Source organism: Sapajus apella, unplaced genomic scaffold, assembly GCF_009761245.1.
Source record: "Sapajus apella isolate SASKATOON/1434 unplaced genomic scaffold, GSC_monkey_1.0 scaffold158, whole genome shotgun sequence".
NCBI classification, from domain to species: domain Eukaryota; kingdom Metazoa; phylum Chordata; class Mammalia; order Primates; family Cebidae; genus Sapajus; species Sapajus apella.
Genome location: NW_022437098.1, coordinates 1,980,762 through 2,003,625, shown reverse-complemented (window position 1 = coordinate 2,003,625; position 22,864 = coordinate 1,980,762). Strand labels below are relative to the sequence as shown.

At 45.7% G+C, this 22,864-nt stretch overlaps 1 protein-coding gene across 2 annotated transcripts in view; it reads left to right on the top strand.

Annotated features, from left to right (window-relative positions):
- The first annotated feature begins 2,545 nt into the window (after positions 1-2,545).
- The window catches only part of HSD17B3 (hydroxysteroid 17-beta dehydrogenase 3), a 72,223-nt gene continuing 51,904 nt past the window's right edge, over positions 2,546-22,864 (top strand). Inside the window, exons 1-2 of one of the 2 annotated variants that reach the window (XM_032266413.1) lie at positions 2,546-2,771; positions 5,853-5,899. In XM_032266413.1, the coding sequence (XP_032122304.1) occupies positions 2,618-2,771; positions 5,853-5,899 (201 nt within the window). In that variant the 5' untranslated portion in view covers positions 2,546-2,617. The remainder of the gene's footprint in view (positions 2,772-5,852; positions 5,900-22,864) is intronic. The other variant, XM_032266414.1, reaches the window with a different exon arrangement.

Here is a 22,864-nt window from a genome sequence, read left to right as displayed (position 1 = left end):
CAGCAATACAGAGACGTAGACTGAGCACTGAAGCCACATTAGCCATACATTTGCTGGATGGGGTGAAGGGGAGCTTCAGTGTTGATGGTATGGGACAGAAATGAAGGTCAGGAAGAGTCTAATAGATGAACATTTGGTAAAGCTGGGGTCCCGAAAGGTTTCTACATCCTCAGGGTAAGTGTGGTCCAGAATAAACCTGCTCCTAGACTGCAAGGAAATGCGCCTTGGCACAGAGCAGAGGAGGTGGTGGTGACTGGGGGTGACCAGAGAGTCGTCCTATGGATTTATGCACACAGGCCAGTGTGGTGTGTTACGGCGAACCAAATTCACTGCACCTGCATGGTTGAAAAAACTATGTATTTAGCCATGAATTTAATTCCCCAAACTGGAAGTTCCTCTAGGTATCTGGTAGAAGCAAATCCAGCTCCTCTGCGGAAGAACACAGCCTCATCAGAAAACCTCACACGGAAATTTTCATGCAATATGGAATGTGCACAGTTGAAAATGATCAAGCACACAAGGAAACAGGGCACCATGAGTGAGACCCACCGGAGCCTGGAGACAGCTGCAGAAAGGCGGACGCGGGCACTGGAAGCGTCAAAGCCAGATCATAAGACAATTATGCTAAGGTAAGAAGAGTCAAAATTGCCTGAACAGACACCTGAAAAAAAAAAAAAAAAAAAAGAAAAGTCAAATCATAAACACCTGCATGGAACAGAAAACCATAAGAAAAAAAAGCCTCAGTTTTGAAAAAAAAAGAAAAGGAACTTTTAGAAACGAAATTGATATCATTAAAATAAAAACCACAATGGCCAATTTGGCAATGATCAGACACATCTGAAGAGATAATCAATGAGCAGAGAGGACAGAGTGAGCAGGTCAAATTTCTGTCTAATCAGAGTTCTGAAATCATCTCTAAATACAGAGAAGGGAAAGAGCAAAAACCACATAGCAAACAGGCAGGAGAGAGAAAATTCACAAAGAAAACAGTAAAAACAGCCCTTAGATTTATGAAAATATCTCCAATCTGGCTACTAAGATAATTTAAAACTAAAACCACATTGGATGCTACTTCTGACTTACCGGGCGGCAAAAGTCCCAAAGCTTGACAACGTGCTCTATTGCTAAGGCAGTGGGAAGACGAACACCCTCGCGCGTTGTTGGCGTGAATGCAAGATGAAGGCAGATCTGACAATATCTAGCATGAAGACGTATGAATCTATGCTCTGGCCAGCAATCCTTCTTCCGGGGTGAGCGCAAGGCTGTTGACTGCAGCACAGAGTGAGCTGAGAGGGAGCACAGGCAGAAGTGAGAGAAGGCTGAGGACTGACCCCGGGCCCTCTGCATGGAGGACATCAGTGTCTTGGCTGCCCTTCGTTCAGTGGCCACACCCACCCTCCAACCCACCCCCAAAAGGACATCTTCCCTCAGCACCCAGTGACCTTTTAAAAGCCTAATTCACAGTATACAACTCTATTTGCCAAACCCGTGCAAGGGCTTCTGGTTGCTCTGAAAGTCCACCCTCACCGGGAGGGCGTGGCTCCTCCCTCCTGCTCTGGCCCTTCCTCCCCTGCTCTAGGTGGCCAGTCCCTCTGCCGTGTTGCCCTAGCTCCTATTCCTCAAACACACGGAGCTTTCTCATTTCAGGCATCGTACTAGCTGTTCCATTAGCCTGGAAGGGGAACCCCGTCTTTGTGGAGCTGGCTCCTTTTCATTCAAATTTCAACTAAAAATGCCACCTCTTCACAGAATTTCTTCCTGAACGCCCTCTCTGAAGCATTCCCTGAGTAGCTACTCAAACACTTCATTCAATAGTGCTTTTCCATAGCACATGTATCTGATGTTATCTTTTTTTGTTTGTATTTGGAGATGGAGACTTGCTCTGTCGCCCAGGCTGAAGTGCAATGGTGTGATCTTGGCTCACTGCAACCTCTGCTTCCCAAGTTCAAGTGATTCTCTTCCCAAGTAGCTGGGATTACAGGTGTGTACCGCCATGCCTGGCTAATTTCTGTATTTTTAGTAGAGATCAGGTTTCACCATGTTGGCCAGGCTGGTCTTGAACTCATGTGATCCGCCTGCCTCGGCTTCCCAAAGTGCTGGGATTACAGGCATGAGTCGCTGTCTGGCCTGAAGTTATCTTACTTATCTGTTCATCATCTGTCCCCGCTACCAGAATCTGTGCTCCAAACCAGAGAGACCTTGTTCGGTCACCATTATCTTCCTAATGCCTTCCAGAGGGGATTCCACCTGGTGGGCAGTCAATACCTAGAGCTAAACAAATGAATGGATGCCTTGGAGTCTGCATCCTTTTTAAGTTTCCAAATTCAGGGAGAGACCCCTGGGCTGCCATTTTATATTTGTCCAGGCTTTGTTTTCCCCCCTTCATGGCCACATTTTACATTTTCACCAGCTCCTCCACAGTAACAAAAGCCTTATTCAAAGGCTTGTGAATCAGAGGATTATGTAAAGGAGTTACTTTAATCTAGACGCCCCTGACTTGATGGAACACACCCAGTGACTCCTGGAAGAATATCTGCAAGTCTCCAGGGCAGCACAGTCCCAGGCGGCGCGCTCAGAGGGCCACGGCCAGGGCTGAAACAGTGTGTTCAGTGCAGCCATGGGGGACACTCTGGAACAGTTCTTCATCCTCACAGGGCTGCTGGTGTGCCTCGCCTGCCTGGTGAAGTGCGTGAGACTCTCCAGATGTATTTTACTGAGCTACTGGGGTGTTTTGCCCAAGACTTTCTTGCGGTCAATGGGACAGTGGGCAGGTAAGGGAGCATTCCATCTTGTGTGTCTTTTTTTTTTTTTGCTGTTGTTCCTGCTTGTTATTATTATTTTTGAGACAGAGTCATGCTCTGTCACCCAGGCCGGAGTGTAATAGTGTGATCTCAGGTCACTGCCACCTCCACCTTTGGGTTTAAGCAATTCTCCTGGCTCAGCCCCTTGAGAAGCTAGGATACAGGCACCTGTCACCATGCCCGGCTAATTTTTTGTATTTTTAGTAGAGACAGAGTTTCACCATGTTGGCCAGGCTGGTCTTGAACTCCTGACCTCAGGTGATCCACCCACGTCGGCCCCCCAAAGCGCTGGGATTACAGACACGAGCTACCGTGCTCGGCCCCTGCTTATAAAAGAGATATTGCAACTTTTCTCTTTGAGAGCAAAGATGTAATTCCTTTGGAAAATTTTAATTGGGGGGATTAGAAAGTGTGAATGAGATTAGAATGGTCTGTAAGCTGTAGGGCGTTAGGGCAGCACTAGGGAAGAAGGCTACTCAGCCCTTGCTAGGCACTTGTCCTCTCAACCCCATTAGACGAGTTTTCTTCTTTTGGAGTTTCTTGCTGGCACAAATAATAAATAATGCAGAGATTTCTACATCCTCATTTCCAGATTTACAAAAAGCCCGGGGTGCTTTCATTTTATTAAAAGGTGTTTCCAAATTTTGAAATCTAAATAATTTCAATTCACTATGTTAAAAAAAAATAGGATCCAAGTGCTTTTAAGGAGTGAAGGTATTACAAAATCAAAGCAACATGTATCTCTATGGAGCCATGTTTTCAGGGTTGTATGGAATGGAATCTGGGTCTGGCTGGTGTCAGTTAAATGCTGCCTCCCCGTGGGGTGTATCTACTGGAACCCACGTGCATAACTTCAGCCTGTGACTGAGGTTAAGGTGAACGGCATGAGACCATTGTTTCAGCATCTCCTTGAATATAATGTGAAGGTCTCTGCAGGGGCTTATATTTCGAAATTGGACACACACACAAAAAAATCCAATGACAAAAATGATTAAGTGACTTTAGAGGCATTATCTAGGCAAAATAGGAAAAATTCTAATACCCTTATAGGGCTGCCAGGTAAAATACAGGATACCCAGTTAAATTTAAATTTCAGAGAAAAGGAATAGTTTTTTAGTGTGTTATAACCCACATATTGCATGAGACATATATTAAACAATTCCTAATTTACCTGAGTTTCCAGTTAAGTGGGCATTCTGGATCCTTATTTGCTAAACCTGGCAGCCTTAAACACTTACCAATGGGAATTTTAAAAATTACCACATGAGAAATTGTTTGGGATAACAAATGGGTTTTTGACTGCTTCTTACATTTGAGGGGTGTGTGTGTGTGTGTGTGTGTGTGTGTGTGTGTGTGTGTGTGTCCTCTCAGGGTTTTATGCTGTCTGCAGTGAACTTGCTCAGCAGCTTGACCTGTGTGTTCTGGATTTAAATACCCACTCCACACAGATTCAGATGTCCATATGTGGGTGGACACAGCATTCTGCACAGCTGCTGTTCATTTGTGTAGGAAAGCCCTTCTAAGAGCCCACATTCTAAAAGAAGTTCAAATGGGGCCAGAGACTTAGAGCATTTGGTGACTCAAAGTCAAAAACATGATCTTAACCTGTTTTTATGAGTCAAGATGGATAGCGATACCTCTAGCAGGAGTAAAATACGTTTGGGCATAGGCAGATAGCAGGGAGATAATATATTTCAAGTAGGGGACGAAAAGGAAACCCAAGTACTAGAGGCTAAAGTTTTAATTCCTCAGATGGGGTACCCTGAGCTCTGTGCTGGATTTCCTAATGATTTATAGACTTGAAGGCCCCAAGGTCAGACAGCCTGGGTTCAAATCCTTGTGTCATCATTTTTAGCAGTGTGACCTTAATCAAGTTACAAACTTTTCCCCCTTGACCTCCTCCTTTATAAACTAAGGATAGTGATAGTCCCTGCATTTTAGCCTTGTTTTGAACATTAAATGAAATCATGCCTCTGAAACGCTTGAAGTAGTACACGGCAAGAGGTGAGCGTGTGACAGTTATCCGTCGTCATGACTGAGGGCATCATCTTGCAGGCCCTGTATTGGATGCGTTGAAGATTCCCGAAACCGAGGGGAAGGTATTATGGCCCAAGATGGCCCTGAGCATAGGTCCTCCACCCAGAGCTGCAGACAGTGTCACGGAGCCTCTTAGAAGTTCCTAAATGAATAGACACAGTATTAGTAATCATGAAAGCCGGGGTGCTTTGGTCAATGTGGTCCGTGAGGCTTGTACAGCCTGGCCTGCACTCACTCTCAACAAAGCTAAATGCATCATTTGTTCACACTTTTTGAAAGCATGTCCTGTAATTGTCGTTGCAAGAGTAAACTGTAAGTTTACGATATCCTGAACTGTAGTGAATTTTGACATTGTGACGATGTCATGAACGAGGCGCATCCTAGAGCTCAATCATTAGTTATTTCTGTAATGTTGAGATAAAAGCACCAGAAGACCTATCTGATCGTTGTGTATGAACAGATTGTTCTATCGAGTACAAATTCTTCAGGTCTTTTCATTGCACTGCATTTTCTTTTTGTATTTTTGTCTTTTCCTCTTTGCTACATTCCCTACCTTCCGTAGGCCTTTAATTGCTGCTGTGGGGTGGAGGAGAGAAGGGGCCAGAGCTCCACTTTTAGGAGGAACCTTGAAATGTCCTTACAATGACAGATGGGTGCCAGGTCAGAGAGATAATGAGGAGCACTGCCGCCTTTGCAGAGTGAAGGCTCGCAGTGTCTGTGACCTCCCGGGGCCTGCAGGAGATGTTTCCTGGCTGCGGCTCCTTGTTTCATTTTGCAATACGTTTTCCGCAGCCTCGCCAAGCCCTCCAAAAACCAATCAAGCAAGCAAGCAGCAAAACAAACCCTTCACCTGAATGTTTAGTGAAGGGCTTCAGGGGCGTGGGCTGGAGAGCAGAGGGATGCGCCTTTGGAGGACTGACTGTCCTGGAGACTAGGCTTGCAGAAAACGTAGCTAGTGAGAAAGAGCAGCTTTAAGATGAATTCTGTCGTTTAAAAGCGTTCTGCTTTTCACAGTGATCACTGGAGCGGGCGACGGAATTGGGAAAGCGTATGCCTTCGAGGTAAGCTGTCTTCCTGGGGGCTACCATCTCCCGTGTACTGAACACATCACGGTCCTGAGACATCCACCCCAACACTAGATTTTTCCATATAAAAGCAGTATGCATTCATTTAAAGGAGAAAATATTTTCTATGGAAAAGTAAACAGAAAAATGATCATCTCACTCCCTGGACCTCTTTTTTTAAACACAGCGAAACTCAGAGGTGACAGTACCTCGCCTTAGGGATTGTTTTGGGAATTTGTGGAGCACTGGTATTTTCTAGTGTAATTGTGCCGTGTGAGTTTATATACTTAGATACAATTTTTTCAAAAAACATTATTAACTACTTTCCTTTCATTTATTCTTTATGTTAAGCTAGGGCATATATTGATTTTTAAAAAGTTATTTGTTTAGGCAGGACATATGATCAGTGACTTTCATTTCAAGGAGATTAATGGCATTATACCATATTCTATGAAAAGAAAGTCTGATAGAGCCCAGAGTCACTAGAATACAATTAGTATTTTTGGGTATTTTCTTCCAAGCTGACTTCTTTGTAGATGGGTAAATAGATTGATAGTTATACTTTTAAAAATGCATTTATAACATGTGGTTTTATGTCCTATTGTTATTACAAATTTAACATTTTCATTAATAAAACATTGTTTCCTAGAGTTCCTATACATTTTATTTCTTCCTCATGTCTATTACACTGACTTCTAGAACCTTGTCAAATACAATAGAAGAATAGAAAGAATTCTAGAAACTGTAAGAAGAAGGCTGTTTAAAAATCAATAACACAGCCGGGTGCGGTTGCTCAAGCCTGTAATCCCAGCACTTTGGGAGGCTGAGGCGGGTGGATCACCTGAGGTCAGGAGTTCAAGACCAGCCTGGCCAACATGGCGAAACCCGATCTCTACTAAAAATACAAAAGTTAGCAGGGGGTGGTGGTGGGCACCTGTAATCCCAGCTACTTGGCAGGCTGAGGTAGGAGAATCTCTTGAACCTGGGAGGCAGAGGTTGCAGTGAGCTGAGATCACACCATTGCACTCCAGCCTGGGCAACAGAGCAACACTTTGTCTCAAAAAAAAAAAAAAAATCAGTAACACCTTAAAAATATAATGAAAAGCATTTTCATTTGGAATAGAAAAATAAGTAATCCTAGAAACATGGTTATTATAAAATTTGTAGGCCTTTTTCAAGAAAACTATAAAATTCCATTGAGGAAATATAAGAGCTATTTCAAATAAGAGAAAAAAGTACCACATTCTTGACGAAAAAGATATTTGAAACCTACAGTTTCTCCCAAATTTATCTGAAATCCCAAATTATACATAGCATTATTTTTTAAATATTACATTAGGTTGTGAGCATTTTCTTATGTCAAAACCGTGTTGTTGTTGTGGTTTTTTGAGAAAGGGTCTTGCTCTGTTGCCAGGCTGGATTGCAGTGGCACAAACACTGCTTACTGTGGCCTTGACCTTCTGGGCTCAAGTGATCCTCCCACCTCAGCCTCCCAAAGCAGTGAGTCCTCCTGGAACAACAGGTTCATGTGTTATTTGTAGGGACAGGGTCTCACTGTTGTTCCGTTGCCCCGGCTGGTCTTGAACTCGTAAGCTTGAGCAGTCTGCCTGCTTTGGCCTCCCATAGTGTTGGAATCATAGGCATGAGCCACTGTGCCCTGCCCCAAACCATGATTTTTAAACGGCAACATAATATTCCATCAAATGGATGGTCCAAAATTTAACCGTTTTCTTGTTAGGATTTTTTTTTTCCTAATTTTTCTTCATTTTATATAAAATTGGGAGTCAATACAGAAACTTTTCTGCTCATCTCCAATTATTTTGGGAGCTATTTTCCTTGAGGTGGCCTTGCTGGGTCAGAGGTTGTGAATATACATGAGGCTCTGGTGCTTTCCATTATGTTATAGTAATTTACACCCATTTCTGAGAGAGATGTTGTCTCCATCAGCTTGAGCTGCTGGAATGAATTCCGGAAGCTGGGTGGCCTAAGCAAGCATGTATTTCTCACAGTTCTGGAGACTGGTAAGTCCAAGAATGAGGTGCCCACAGATCTGATGTCTGGCGAGGCCTCTCTTCTTGGTTTGCAGACAGCTGTCTTCTGGATGTAGCTTCACATGGCAGAGAACAGAGACAGGGGAAGCAAGCTCTCTGCTGTTTCTTCTTCTTTTACTTTTCAGAGACAGGGTCTTGCTCTGTTGCTCAGGCTGGAGTGCAGTGGTGCAAACACAGCTCACTGCAGCCTCAACCTCCTGGCCTCACGTGTTACTCCCACTCAGCCTCCTGAGTATCAGGAGTTACAGGCGTGAGCTGTCATGCCCGGCGAATTTTTAAATTTTTTGTAGAGATGGGGTTTCACCATGTTGCCCAGGCTGGTCTTGAACTGTGCTCAAGTGATCTGCCTGCCTCAGCCTCCCAAAGTACTGGGATTACAGGCATGAGCCACCATGCCTCACCTGGTGTTTCTTCTCATAAGGACATTAATCTCATTGGGAAGGCCCCAGTCTCATGACCTGATTACTTCCTGAAAGCCCTGCCTCCAAGTATCATCTCACTGTGAGTTAAGATTTCAACATATGAATCTTGGGAACATTTGATTCATATGAAAAATGCATTCAGCTGCAGCACACGTACCCATGACCTTCTTGTCCCAGAAGGTTTGCATCATACTAAAACCATCTTATCTGAAACGACATTGCAAGGCATCCCGGACGCACTTGCTAGAAGCTTTGGGGATGTTAACAAACCTCAGCCATGCCCGTTAAAAAAGCCCCTCGTGCTGGTCTTTCAGGTCTGCCCCCGATCGCTCATCTGCTGCTGCTGATTTTTTGACACTGACCCTTCTGTCTCAACTCTGTTTATTTTTAAGATAAGGAGTTCTTTACTGTTATCCTGATTCATGTATAGCAACTTACTGGTGATGAAGTTGCTCTACATGAATTAGGATAAGAGTGAAGAACTCCACATCTTAAAAATAAACAGAGTTGACATTCGGTAGATGATGGGTGGTCATATTTGAGTGTTGAAATTGGAGAGACCACCCAGGAACCACTTTTCAAAACAACATGCCTTCCATCCCCCAAATCAAAAGGAAAACGTTTCTAGCTATTTGTATTAAAACTATATAACCTTTTATATAATAATTTCTCAGCTTCGACCAGGTTTTAGAAAGACCTAATATGTCAACAAAAGATTCTTCATCTTACCTCTGCGTTCCCTGGATTGCCAAGCGATTCTTCATGATTCTCTAGAATCTTTTCTCAAGTTCACGCTGACCTAACTGACCTCTGTGTGGTCCTCTGCTATTTCAAGACTCAGATACTTTTCTTTCTACTTAGAGGAGACCCCACGTGGAAGCTCTCCTTAGCCATTCTTTTTTTTATTGTTTCATAAAACAAAGGACCTGGGGGTCAGAAGCTGTGGGTTTCAGTCTTCACTGTGATACTGTCTGGAGAATTTGGACAAGTTACACATTTTTTCTGTGCTTCTGGGTCTTTGCCAACTTTTGTGTTCTGTCCTTGACTAATTCTTGCTTTGCACTTCTCCTTGTGGACTTTCCCCCCACCCTTTGCCTTTTTATTTTATTTTTGGTAGAGATGAGATCTCAATTTGTTACCAGGCTGGTCTCAAATTCCTAAGCTTAAGCAATCTTCTTGCCTTGGCCTCCCAAAGTGCTGGGATTATAGGCATGAACCACTGTGCCAAGCCTCCTTATGCTCTTTACTGACGCTGGGTTAAACAGTTTTCTGGGCTCCCAACTTGTCCTTCATGCAGTCTTTTCTCCCTTCCAGAGAGCCTGTTCTCTTGCTGTGAACGGCTGCTCCAAGGAGTGCAGCTGAGCCTGTGATGCTGTGGATTGTAACGGGTAAAAGCCTGAGGTTGGGAACTGATCAGATGTATGTCAAAGCCTTCCTCCAAGGCTCACTGGCTGAATTTTCACATCAGTGAGCTGGAGGTGATGATAATCTCATTAGGCTTTTGTAAGGGTTAAATAGGATGAGGCTGGCAAAATGGTTTGCATAGTGTAAGTTCTCCAAGCTTAGGATTGGTTCTCATTGGCTATTTAAACTATGATTCCCTTCACATATACTGCTTTCTTATTTTTTGAGAATGTATTAGCTATGGGTCTCCAGAAAGACAGACTCAATAGGGTGTGTGTGACACACACACACACACACACACACACACACACACACAGAGCTGGCAGTGGGAGTAGGGGAGGAAAGGAGATATGGAGGGGGAGAGAGTGAGAGAAAGAGTGCACAGGAGGGAGAGAGAGAGAGGGAGGAGAGAAAGGTTGATTTATTTGAAGGAATTGACACACATGATTATGGAGGCTGGTGTGTCTATCTGCAGTGCAGGCTGGCAGGTTGGAGACCCAAGAAGAGACAAAGCTGCAGTTCAAGTCGCAGGTCATCTATCAGGTGACAGAATTCCCTGTTCCTCCAGGAGGGTCAATCTTGCTTTCCTAAGGCCCTCAGCTGACTAGACAAGGCCCCCCCTCATTATGGAGTATCATAGACTTTACTCAAAGTCCACTAATTTAAATGATAATCTCACATAAAGCTATCTTTACAGAAACACATGTAATAATGTTTGACTAAGAATCTGGGTATCATGACCTAGCCAAGTTGACATACAACGTTCTCCACCACAGAGATTATCTTGTACCTACCAGTATTTTCTCTTTCTGTTGCTCTTCCTTCCCAATGTTCCAAGATTCCGTTTTTCAGTCATTTTATTTCTGTTTATAGAATTTGCTTTAGCTATTATTTTAGGGTTGGTCTACTGGCAACAAAGTCTCTTAGTTTTTCTTCATTCCAGAATGTCTTCGTTTCCTCTTCATTCCTTAAAGATAGTTTTGCTAGATACAGGATTTGCAGTTGACAGTCCTTTCCTTTCAGCACTTGAAAAAGACTGGGCCACTTCCTTCTGGCCTCTGTGGATTCTGATGAGAAATCTGATGTTATTTGAATTGCTTTCCCCCAATACATAAGGGTTTGTTTCTCTCTTGACTTTCAAAATTTTTTCTTTATTTTTCAAAAGTTTAAAATGATATTTTTTGGCATGGATTTCTTTGGCTTTACCCTCTTTGGGGTTTACTCAGCCTCTGAATCTGTAGGTTTACATCTTTTCACAAATTTGGGCTGGGTGCGGTGGCTCATGCCACTTTGGGAGGCCAGATGGGTGGGTCGCCTGAGGTCAGGAATTCGAGACCACCCTGGCCAACACGGTGAAACCTCGTCTCTACTAAAAATACAAAATTTAGCTGGACATGATGGTGGGGGCCTGTAATCCCAGCTACTTGGGAGGCTGAGGCAGAATTGCTTGAACCTGGGAGGCAGAGATTGTGTCATTGCACTCCAGCCAAGGCGACAAGAGCAAGACTCCATCTCAGAAATCAAACACAAAAACACATTTCAAAAACTTTTATCCATTATTTATTTAAATACTGTTTCAGCCCTGCCACTTCTCTCCTTGTAATACTCCAATGACATGAATATTAGACTTTTTATAGTTCAATGGGTCTTTGAGATTCCGTTCAATTTTTTCCAGTGTATTTTTTTCTCTGTTGCTTATATTGGGTAATTTCTATTTTTTTTAAATTTTCAAGTTCACTGATTCTTTTCTTAGTCCCACTCATTTTGCTACTAAGCCTATCCATCAAGATTTTAACTTTAGTGATTACATTTTTCAGTTCAAGTGTTTTCATGTGTTCTTCCTTACTTCTGTTTCTTTGCAGAGATTTTCTATTTTTGCCATTTGTTTTTGTGTTTATAATGGCTCACTGAACTTGTTTTTTCTTTTTTGAGAGGGAGTCTTGCTCTGTCACCCAGGCTGGTTTGCAGTGGTGTGATCTTGGCTCACTGCAACCTCTGCCTCCCGAGTTCAAGTGATTCCCTGCTTCAGCCTCCCGAGTAGCTGGGATTACAGGCGCCCACCACGACACCTGGCTCATTTTTGTATTTTTAGTAGAGATGAAGTTTCACCTCGTTGGCCATGCTGGTCCCAAACTCCTGATCTCAGGTGATCTGCTTGCCGTGGCCTCCCAAAGTGCTGGGATTACAGGCATGAGCCACAGTGCTCAGCCTACTGAAGCATCTTTATGCCCCAAATCTTGTCATGTCGGATAATTCTGATGTCTGTGTTATTTCTATGTCGGCATTGTAACCGGATTTGCAGCTTGAGCTCTGGGCTTAGGTTCTTGGCTTCCCTTGCTCGAAGAATCAAGCAGAGAGCTTTACCCCCATGGTGAGTGTTCCAGCTCCAAACAAGTGTTCGTGGCCCAAGAGAGTGGGCAGTAATGCAGTTTATTGAGCAAGCGAAAGTCAAAGCTTCCACAGCATGGAAGGGTGGAAGGGGGCCCGAGAGGGTTGCCGTCAATGGTCAGGGCTGCTTGGGCTTATATCCCCAAGTAATTCTAAGTTGCCGAATGTTTGTCCCCTAGTCCTGTGTGGGGAGGGGGCGTGACCGTGAGTCACCTAATCTCTCCTTCCGGTGGTTGTTTCCTAGTTTCTATTGAACTTGCAAGCAGTATTAGAATGTGGTTGAATAGGTGATACTTTGAACGGAGTCTTCTGATATGGTAGAAGTATGGTGACCTTCTTCCATGCTAGGCCTTCCAAAAGGTTCCCCATCGACCCAAAAGGTTTTATTCCCTCAGTGCCCGCTCTGAAGAGGAAAACCCAGCTGCTGGTGGGAAAGGGGCAGACGAATGCTCTTTGACCACTGCCTGCTGAGTAGGGGCAGAGAAGGGGCCCTGTAGCTGAAGTTTCCCCCAGAAAGGAGGCTTCTTGGTTGGTGGGTCGATTCAGGGGTTTGTGGCAGATGTTGGGAATTGAGGTCATTTGGGGTTCCATTTGCAGGACCATTTGCAGTTTTAGGGATTGCATTCTAGAGAAAACAAAGCGGATTAACGTCCTGAAAAGGTGTGGGCCAAAGGCCACGCCAGGATGACCGTTACAAGGGTTATAAGAAGCCAAGGAGCCGGAGGAGGGTTTGTCGTGAGAACCACGCGGCACTTTCAGTTGTCTTACCCCCAGGCAGTTGGTTGGCCCTATCCTGAAGTTGTTTAGTGCCTTCTTGGACTATTCCGGCCTTATTTACACAGAAACAACATTTTTATTTAGAAAAAGGCACTTTTTTTCGGGCAGTGAGGTTTAGTGCCCACCTGTTTTGAAGGACCACAGCTGCTAGTGGGTTTACTTGGCTCTGGATTAGAGTAAGCTGGAGGGAGATTTTATTTAGGCTGGCTTTTAATTTCTTGGAGAGTGTTAAGGACACCTTTAAGTTAGCGGTCTCTGTGCCTAACGTGGGAGCAACCCTTCACCTGGCCAGCAGTGTGATTGCCCTTGGGCAAAGCTTGGCATGAATGGGCACAGCTCCTGCCTCCTCTGAGCAAGAGTAAGTTATGGGAGTACTAGGTAGGCTAGAGTGCAGGTTTCTGTTCGGCTGGTAGGAATACAAACGTAGGAGGATTTACCACATACGACGTCTTTTCGTTGGGGAAGTTAGATTCTTTTCTTGGGTGGAAGAATTCTGGGCCTTGGTGGTATTGGTGATGTGTAGGGCAGCTGTTGTTTCCACCCATACACTGAGAGGGGTTGGGACAGCTGGATACAGAGGAGCAACGGCCTTATGGATAATTTTGAGGTCCTGCACAATCTTTCTTGTTCAGTAGGTTTTTGTACTCCTAAAACAGCAGTGCTGCAGGGACTGTTACATGGCTTTACTAAGCCCTGGGCTTTAGGTTTTTAACAATTTTTTGTAACCCTTGTTGGGCTTTGGGTCTGAGAGGGTACTGCCTTTGGTAGGGAAAAGAGGTGGAATTTTTTAGTTTAACCTGAACAGGATGGGCGATTTTTGCTTGCCCATATTGTTCTTTTGTTGCCCAGACCTTAGGATTAATTCCCTCCTTGGTTAGAGCAGCCAACAGGTGTTTTTCTATATACATATATATATGGAAACACCTGTTCCATTATATACATATACATATATGATGGCTCCTGCTTTTGTTAGAATGTCCCTTCCCAATACAGGAGTAGGGCTGTTAGGCATAATAAGAAAGGCATGTGAAGAGTAGAGTTTCCCAGTTACAGCTTAGTGGGTGGGAGAACTTCCTAGTGACTGGTTGCCCTAGGACTTCTCGGATGGTGACAGACCTGGGGGACAGCTGTTGGGGACAGAAGAGGAAAACTGAGAAGACTGTGCCAGTGTCCAGGAGGAGACTGACCTCCTGGCCCTCTATGGTCAGCTTTACCTGGGGCTCTGTGAGGGTGATGGCTCGTGCTGGTGCTTGCCCCGGGCACCCTCAGTCCTGCTGTTGGGTCATCCAGTTGGCCACCTTAGGCCCTGGGAACCTTTGTCCTCTGGGACAGAGTGCTTTCCGGTGATCCCCTTGGCACAGTGGGCAAGGACGAGGAGGTGGTCTGTTCCTCTTGGGACAATCTTTCTTAAAATGTCCCGGTAGGCCACTGTGGTAGCAAGCTTTCCCAGACTGGCGGCTAACCCAAGCCTTTTCCTTTTCCGAGCCCCTTGGGTCTGCCTGCCTGCCTGAGGGCCGTGACTAGGGCCACAGCTTGTTCTTGTCCCTCCCGTCCCTTTTAGCCTGTTCCTCCTGATCTCTGTTATAAGACACTGAGGTTGTCAGATTTCGCAACGATTCTAGACTTTGTTTTGGCCCCAGGGCCAACTTCTGGAGCTTCCTTCTAATGTCTGCTGCTGACTGAGTAATAAATTTGTCTTTTAGTATCAGCTGACCCTTGACAGAGTCTGGTGACGTGAGTATAAGTCTATTTTCCTAAGGTCTCCGTGTAACCGCTCAAGGATGGTTGTTGGATTTTCTTCCTTTCCCTGAGTCATGGCAGATACTGTTGCATAGCTTCAACAGTATCTTTTTAGTTCGTCTTAATCCCTCAAGTATGCAGGTCAATAGGTGCCTAGGATTCCGGACCCTATGTTCTGAGTCAGGGTCCCACTGAGGGTCCATGCTAGGGACTGCCTGTTTACCTGTAGGGGATTTATCCCTTTCCTTTGATGTTATTTTGTCCCCAAACTCTTGAGCCACTATTAGAGCAGCTTCTCTCTCATTGTTGGTTAAGGTCTGACTAAGGAGTAGCACGTTTTTAAACCTAGTTCAAAGGACTGCCCCAGGCCCTGCAGAACATTTATGTACTTGTCTGGGTCATTTGAAAATTTTCCTAAGTCTGCCTTGATTTGCTTTATGTCAGAAAGTGAAAAGGGAGCATACATGTTAATTGGGCCAAGTTCCCCTCCTACCGCGTGTAGAGGGCAGGGTTGGGGCATCCTAGTAGCCTGAGGTGGCTTGGTTGTTTGGCCTTTCCCTGGTCCCTCTTGGGTCATAGGAGCTGAGGAGACCTGGTTAGTGCTGGTGGAGAGGAGCCACAGGGAGGGGCCAGTAGGGCATAGGTTACAAGCCTTACATAGTTGAGGATTATCCCGTAAGAAAAAGAAAACTTGCACATAGGGGACCTCAATCCATTTGCCTTCCCTCTTACAGAGAAGGTCTAATTGTATAAGGGTGTTATCATTTATGCTTCCCTCAGCTGGCCAGATTCTCCACTCTGCAGCAGATACCGGGGTCATGCCATACTGCAGAAAACAATGAGCCACTTCTTCTTTAAAGATTGTGGGTCAGATTGGTTCCAATTATCCAGGATACACTTTAAAGGGTGATTTTGCATTGGGAAGAGCAGCACCCATCTGAAATTGAACACAGGATGCCCACATCCTCCTTATTGCTTGCAGCTGCCAGCCCAGCCCTGGGGGGTCCCCAGCTATGCAGCACTTTGTAGTTTTCCTGTGCCCTAGATGCGTGATCATTTCCTGGGCCTCCCCCATGTGCCAGGTTTAATCATGCTCACTGGCATCATGGACACCCTGTCTAATGTCCTTTTTGGCCACCTTAAAGGACAGGTGGACAGCTAGGCTTAGTGACCCCGTACTGGTGTGTCCTTGAAGTACTAGGCTGGTGAGGCTTGGGTGATGGGTGCCATTTATATTCCCTAGCAAGGGTCCAATTAACATAGGCCTCACCATAAAACTGGCCCAGGAGGATAAATTCCTTGAGAATGGTCTTTAAACATAACAATCTTTTTATTTATTTATTTTTATTTTTATTATTTTTAAAGATGGGGTTTCACCATGTTGATCAGGCTGGTCTTGAACTCCTGACCTCAGGTGATCTGCCCGCCTTAGCCTCCAAAGTGCTTGGATTACAGGCATGAGCCACCATGCCCGGCCTACATAACAATCTTAAAGAAGGTAATGGCTGGCCACGTGGCCAAGGCTGGGATAATGCCCTCTGGACCAGAGTCTTCTCCCCTGACTTTCCATTATAGGAATATACCCTAGGGTTGTGGGCTCTGTAATTAGCTATTTGAGTCTCAGGCCAGGTCTGACTTTAGATGGAGAATTTCTGCCGTACAGAGAGTTGATCCCAAGCAGGACAAATTGTACGTCATTAGACCCTGGCACCATTCAGCTGTATTGGGAAATTGCGGGTGGCAGAAAACAAAATGTCCTACCGCCTCCAGTACCCACTGATAGACCTTGGTTCTGTTAGGATGTAGCCTAGCACAGCAGACTAAGGGAATTGGTCCTGTGTATTTATACTGTAGGATGCCCTTATTGGCACAGGCCTGAGGACACCCTGGGCAAGGGTCCCTGGACTGCCACCCCAAGAGCCTTCAAGAAGAGTCATGGCCTCATGTGTAGGAAATATCTTAGAGGAAAAAACCTGGAAGAAGTTTGCCTCACAGATATCTGGACCCAGGAGGTCGGGGTCTGAAAGACTGGGCTTGGCTCGCATGGGCAGCTGTTTTTTTTAGGAGGTCTAAGCAAGGCCACAACCTTGACTGGATTGAACCAGGAGTTTGGGACCATTGCCCTTTGCCCCTAGCCAACCCTTGGCTCAGTCCAGAGAAAGAAAGAGTGGAAAAAGAACTGGTTCTGGACTGACCAACGCTCCCAGTACCAAAGGGCCAGGGATTGTTAGAGAGTCCTTTCCCAGAAAGCCTCACACTCGTGTCTTCAGTCTGGAGGCCGAGCTAGTCACTTTTAACTGGTTGACAGGTGCCCGGTTTTTTACCTCCAGTATGTTTTATAGGACATAAAAAGAATAGCAAGCAAAGGAGTTCTGAAGTTACTCACCGTGTGGGAGATCAGATGGTGCTCCTGGCTGGCTCGCCAAGTATGTAACCGGATTTGCAGCTTGGGCTCTGGGCTCAGGTTCTTGGCTTCCCTTGCTGGAAGAATCAAGCAGAGAGCCTTACCCCTGCGGTGAGTGTTCCGGCTCCAAACAAGCGTTTGCAGATCGAGAGAGTGGGCAGCAATGCAGTTTATTGAGCAAGAGAAAGTCAAAGCTTCCACAGCATGGAAGGGTGGAAGGGGGCCCGAGAGGGTTGCCATCAATGGTCAGGGCTGCCTGGGCTTATATCCCCAAGTAATTCTAAGTTGCCGAGTGTTTGTCCCCTAGTCCTGTGTGGGGAGGGGGCGTGTGACCGTGAGTCACCTAATCTCTCCTTCCAGTGGTTGTTTCCTAGTTTCTGTTGAACTTACAAGCAGTATTGGAACGTGGTTGAACAGGTGACTGATAGTTTGAACAGAGGCTTCTGATATGGTTGAAGTACTCGTAGTGACCTTTTTCCATGCTAGGATTTCCAAAAGATTCCCCACTGACTCAAAAGGTTTTATTCCCTCCACATCTGCTGTTAGTATTTTCTCATTCAGATGAAGATCTTCTTGTTTCTTTGTATGATGAGTGGCTTTCGATTGAATCCTTGATGTTTTGGTTTTATGTTATGGAACTCTGGATCTTATTTAAATCTTAGTTCATACGGGTCCATACTGACATTGCTTTGGCAGGGGGAGGAGGAGGAACTGACTAGTTTCTGCCAGGTGGAGTGGGGGCTCAATTCTCCACTTTCAGGGAGCTGCTTACTTGTTACTGTTGGGTGGGGGTGGGGTTCTGGCATCTTCCTGGGCCTCTGCTAGTACCACTCTGACTGGAAGGGGCAGGAGCACCTCTTTACTGCTCTCTACAAGGCCTCTGATGACACTTGGGAAGGATGGCCTCATTCCGTGGGGCAGTGGTGGAAGTCCTGGCTCTCCATGAGGACATCTCTGTTATCATCCCAGGCAAAGGGAGAGGACAAAGGGGAAGAGGTGCCCTGTTACTGCCAGGTGGGGGTGGAATTCAGATCTCCACTGACATCAGTGGGGATGGATGAAAGTCCCAGGCTCCTTGCCACAGAGCCTCCCCAGCCTGGAGGTCCCAGCTCCCTGCCCAGCCTCTACTGGCAGGGGTGTGGGTGGGGTCATAGCTTTTCCCAAGGTGTTTGCTTGGAGTAGAGCAGCTGTTGTCTAAAGTGTTTTCTGTCTCACTAGGCATCCCTTTTTCTGGTCCTCTAGTTAGAGAGGGCAGGATTTTGTTCAGACTTTTTTTTTTTTTTGAGAGGGAGTTTTGCTCTTTCACCCAGGCTGGAGTACCGGGGTGTGATCTCAGCTCACTGCAACCTCTGCAAGTGAAATCTCCTGCCTCAGCCTCCCCAGTAGCTGGGATTACAGGTGTCCACCACCACATCTGGCTAATTTTTGTATTTTTAGTAGAGACGGGGTTTCAGCATGTTGGCCAGGCTGGTCTGGAACTCCTGACCTCTTATCCGCCCGCCCTGGCCTCCCAAAGTGCTGGGATTACAGGCATGAGCCACTGCACCTGGTGAGACTTTTTTTTGCATCTGCACCTGTGGCATTTCTAAACCATCAGCTTCTCCAGGAACATCTGGAATATGTGAAGAAAAAGCCCAGGAAATACCACAGTGCCCTTCCTCAGGCTTCCAGGCCCCTAAATGAATCTCTCCTCACGTTTTGGAGTCTTCTTCTGTTTGTTTTATGCATTGTGTCCAGATTTTTTTTGATGTACTTAATGGTGTGAATAAGGAAAGCTCTTCTCCACCCACCCTTCCAGAAGCTCATTCTGCACTGCCTTTAACCGAATCTGCATTTACATTTAGAGTGGCAGGAGAGGCTTTGCTTCCTGTTAAATGAATTTCAAGCATGACTTGAGGCAGGTGGGAAAAAATTGCGGAGAGGGACTGGCCAGGGGCGGCGGGAGGATGAGAGTGGCCTGCTCTTGTGCACCTCGGAAGCCACTGCTCACCCTATTTTTCACGCCATTGCCACTCCTTTGGCACCTGAATTCAAGCCCTTTATTTTATTCTCGGCCACACAGAGGAAGCCCTGTTTTTCCTGGCGTTCCCACTACCCGCTGTAGATTAGCAGCTACAAGCACCTTCCTTGACCCAGACCCCAACATATAGGAGAAGGAAAACAAGGCCCATTCATCCATGGTGGCCATTCTGCGTCAGGATGGGGCCCAGCAGTGAATTTTGGGAAAGGAAGGCTTTTGCAGCTTAACTTTCTGAAAAGGGGGTGGCAAAACTGGTGTATGGAGCCTGTCAGCCTGGACATTCTGGAAATAAGATTGAGTCCTGTTCAAGCAGACAAAGGGAACAATGCAAGCCCAGACAAACAAGTATTCTCCGTCCCCGCTCCTGGCCCAGACCACTTCACATGGAACCTCTAAAAGGCCTGTGGCTCTTGAGAGAAACGCACAATTAAGGAGAGGCTGGAAGCCCACCAGGCAGAGAGCATCCTTTGTGCTGAAAATGCAAATGGTCTTTCATTTATTGGACAATCTCCCCTTCAGGAGGCTGATGAAGTGAACTGGGAGACAAAGGTGCCTAATTCTTTAGCCATCCTGTTGATGGATTCCAGGACTCAAAAATGGAGGCTAGAGGTGGGGGTAGGGAATGTTCCATGGAGAGACAAGAGAGGAGACTTGGGGATGTCACTGGCAGGGGTCAGTCTGGAAATAGGACTGTCCTTGGTTTAGTGTTTTTTTTTTAAAAACGAAAAAGCTTTTTAAATTGGCTTTTATTTTTTAGAGCAGTTATAGGTTCATAGAAAAATTAAGCTGACGGTACAGAGGTGTCCCGTAAGCCTTCTGCTCCAACACACGCAACCTCCCCCATTATCCATTTCCACACACACACGCACACACGCACCCACACTCACACACACACACAGATGCGCTCACACACACCAGGAAATCGACTGTTTGCAGAAACAATTGATGCAGCAACTAGTGACTGCTTATGTTTTTTTGTGTGTGTTTTTGGTTTTCTTAGTGACAGGGTCTTCCTCTGTCATCCAGGCTGGAGTGTAGTGGTGCATTCTCGACCTCCTAGATTCAAGCAATCCTCTCACCTCAGCCTCCTGAGTAGCTGGGACTATGCTCGGCTAATTTTTTAAATTTTATTTTTTTAGAGATGGTGGTGGAGGTGGGGGTGTCTTGCTGTGTTGCCCATGTTGGTCTTGAACTCCCAGCCTCAAGTGATCCTCCTGCCTTGGCCTCCCAAAGCTCTGGGATTACAGAAATGAGCCACCTCACTTGACCTAATTGCTTATCTTTTTAATGCGCGGATTGCAGGGTGGGGGAACTTGTGACAATACCTTTGTGCTGTTTCCATTTTCTGCTGTCCAGAGTCATGGCTGAGATCACCTGTGAGAGTGAACTTTTAAAAACTTCAGCATTGATGGCGTCATATATATGTGGGTCAGTTAGTTCTGTTAATCTTGAACAGCTTTTTGAGATATAATATATATACCATAAAATTCCCCCAAGCGTACACTTCGGTAATTTTTAGGAAATTAACTGAGTTGTTTGTCATCACCACTTTCCAGTTTTGGAAGCTTTCCATCACTTGGTTAAGATCACTTACACTTGGTTGCTATTAATCCTCCATTTCTACGCCTAGTCCTAGGCTGCCGCTAGTCTTTTCTAGACATTTCATATGAAGGTCACCATACTACGTGTGTAAGGCCGGTTCCCTCGCTAGGAGCTCGGACACGCCCATCCCTCTCCGCGCCTAGAAACTACGTCACCACTCTGCGCCCGCACCAAGCCGTACACTCAGCGCCTAGCTCTGTCACGTAGCTCCCCCACACCCACTTCTGCACTCAGCACTCAAATCTGCACTCAACACTAGGTTCTGCAGGCAGCACCTAGCCCGCCCTTGGAAAAACCCCGCCGAAATCCAAAACCCGCCCAATAGCAGTCCGTCCAGTTCGCGTCCTGCCTCCCCTGGGTGGCTCGCTCACCGGAAATCCCGCCTATCTGCCAATGGCAGCCCGCCTCGTCTGTGCCCAGTCCCCTCATAACCAATGAGAGTGTCTCTGCTTTGTTTCCCCCCAAGCCCAACAACTACCTCCACTCCCTATAAAACCCCACGCCCCTTTGGGCGGCCAAGGCGGGTGGATCATGAGGTCAAGAGATCGAGACCATCCTGGTCAACATGGTGAAACCCCGTCTCTACTAAAAATACAAAACATTAGCTGGGCATGGTGGTGCGTGCCTGTAATCCCAGCTACTCAGGAGGCTGAGGCAGGAGAATTGCCTGAACCCAGGAGGCGGAGGTTGCGGTGAGCCGAGATCGCGCCATTGCACTCCAACCTGGGTAACAAGAGCAAAACTCCATCTCAAAAAAGAGAAGTGCGACTTTGGCCCCTTTCCCGGATCATAGAATTTCGCCAGGGAGCTGAATAAATTGGCTTTTACTTTTCTTACTCCGGTCTCTGTTTCCTCATTTAACTCGGCAATAAAGCTTACAATGTGCAGTTCTCTGTGACTGTTTTCTTCCACTTAGCATCTTGTTTTTGAGGCTTATCCATATTGTAGCATGTATGTACATGTATGTACATCCATACAATGGATGTAGCATGTACATCCATTGTATGGATGTACACCATTTTGTTGATTCATTTTCCAGTTGCCAAGTGCTTGGGTTGTTTCCATTTTTTTTGTCTCTTTTAAATAATGCTACCGTGAATACTGACGCTTGAAGTTTTGTGTGGACACATTTCTCTTTCCCTTGGGTAGATTACCTAGCAGTGGAGTCTCTGGGTTGCGTGGTAAACTTATCTTTCAGGTTGGCGAGTGGCAGTCACATTTCTTTCTTTTTTTTTTTTTTAATTTATTTTATTGCATTTTAGGTTTTGGGGTACATGTGAAGAACATGAAAGATTGTTGCATAGGTACACACATGGCAGTGTGATTTGCTGCCTTCCTCCCCATCACCTATATCTGGCATTTCTCTCCATACTATCTCTCTCCAACTCCCCACGCCCACTGACCCTCCCCTATTTCCCCCCAACAGACCCAAGTGTGTGATGCTCCCCTCCCTGTGTCCATGTGTTCTCATCGTTCAACACCCACCTATGAGTGAGAACATGCGGTGTTTGATCTGCTCTTGTGTCAGTTTGCTGAGAATGATGGTTTCCAGGTTCATCCATGTCCCTACAAAGGACACAAACTCATCGTTTTTGATGACTGCATAATATTCCATGGTGTATATGTGCCACATTTTCCCTGTCCAGTCTATCATCGATGGGCATTTGGGTTCGTTCCAGGTCTTTGCTATTGTAAACAGTGCTGCAATGAACATTCGTGTGCACGTGTTCTTAGAATAGAACGATTTATAATCTTTTGGATATATACCTAGTAATGGGATTGCTGGATCAAATGCAATTTGTATTTCTAGGTCCTTGAGGAATCGCCACACTGTCTTCCACAATGGTTGAACTAATTGACACTCCCACCAACAGTGTAAAAGTACTCCTATTTCTCCACATCCTCTCCAGCATCTGTTGTCTCTAGATTTTTTAATGATCGCCATTCTAACTGGCATGAGATGGTATCTCAATGTTGTTTTGATTTGCATTTCTCTGATGACCAGTGATGATGAGCATTTTTTCATATGTTTGTTGGCCTCATGTATGTCTTCTTCCTTTGTAAAGTGTCTGTTCATATCCTTGTGTTGCCTCCGAGGCCTCCGTTCTGTTCCATTGGTCTATATCTCTGTTTTGGTACCAGTACCATGCTGTT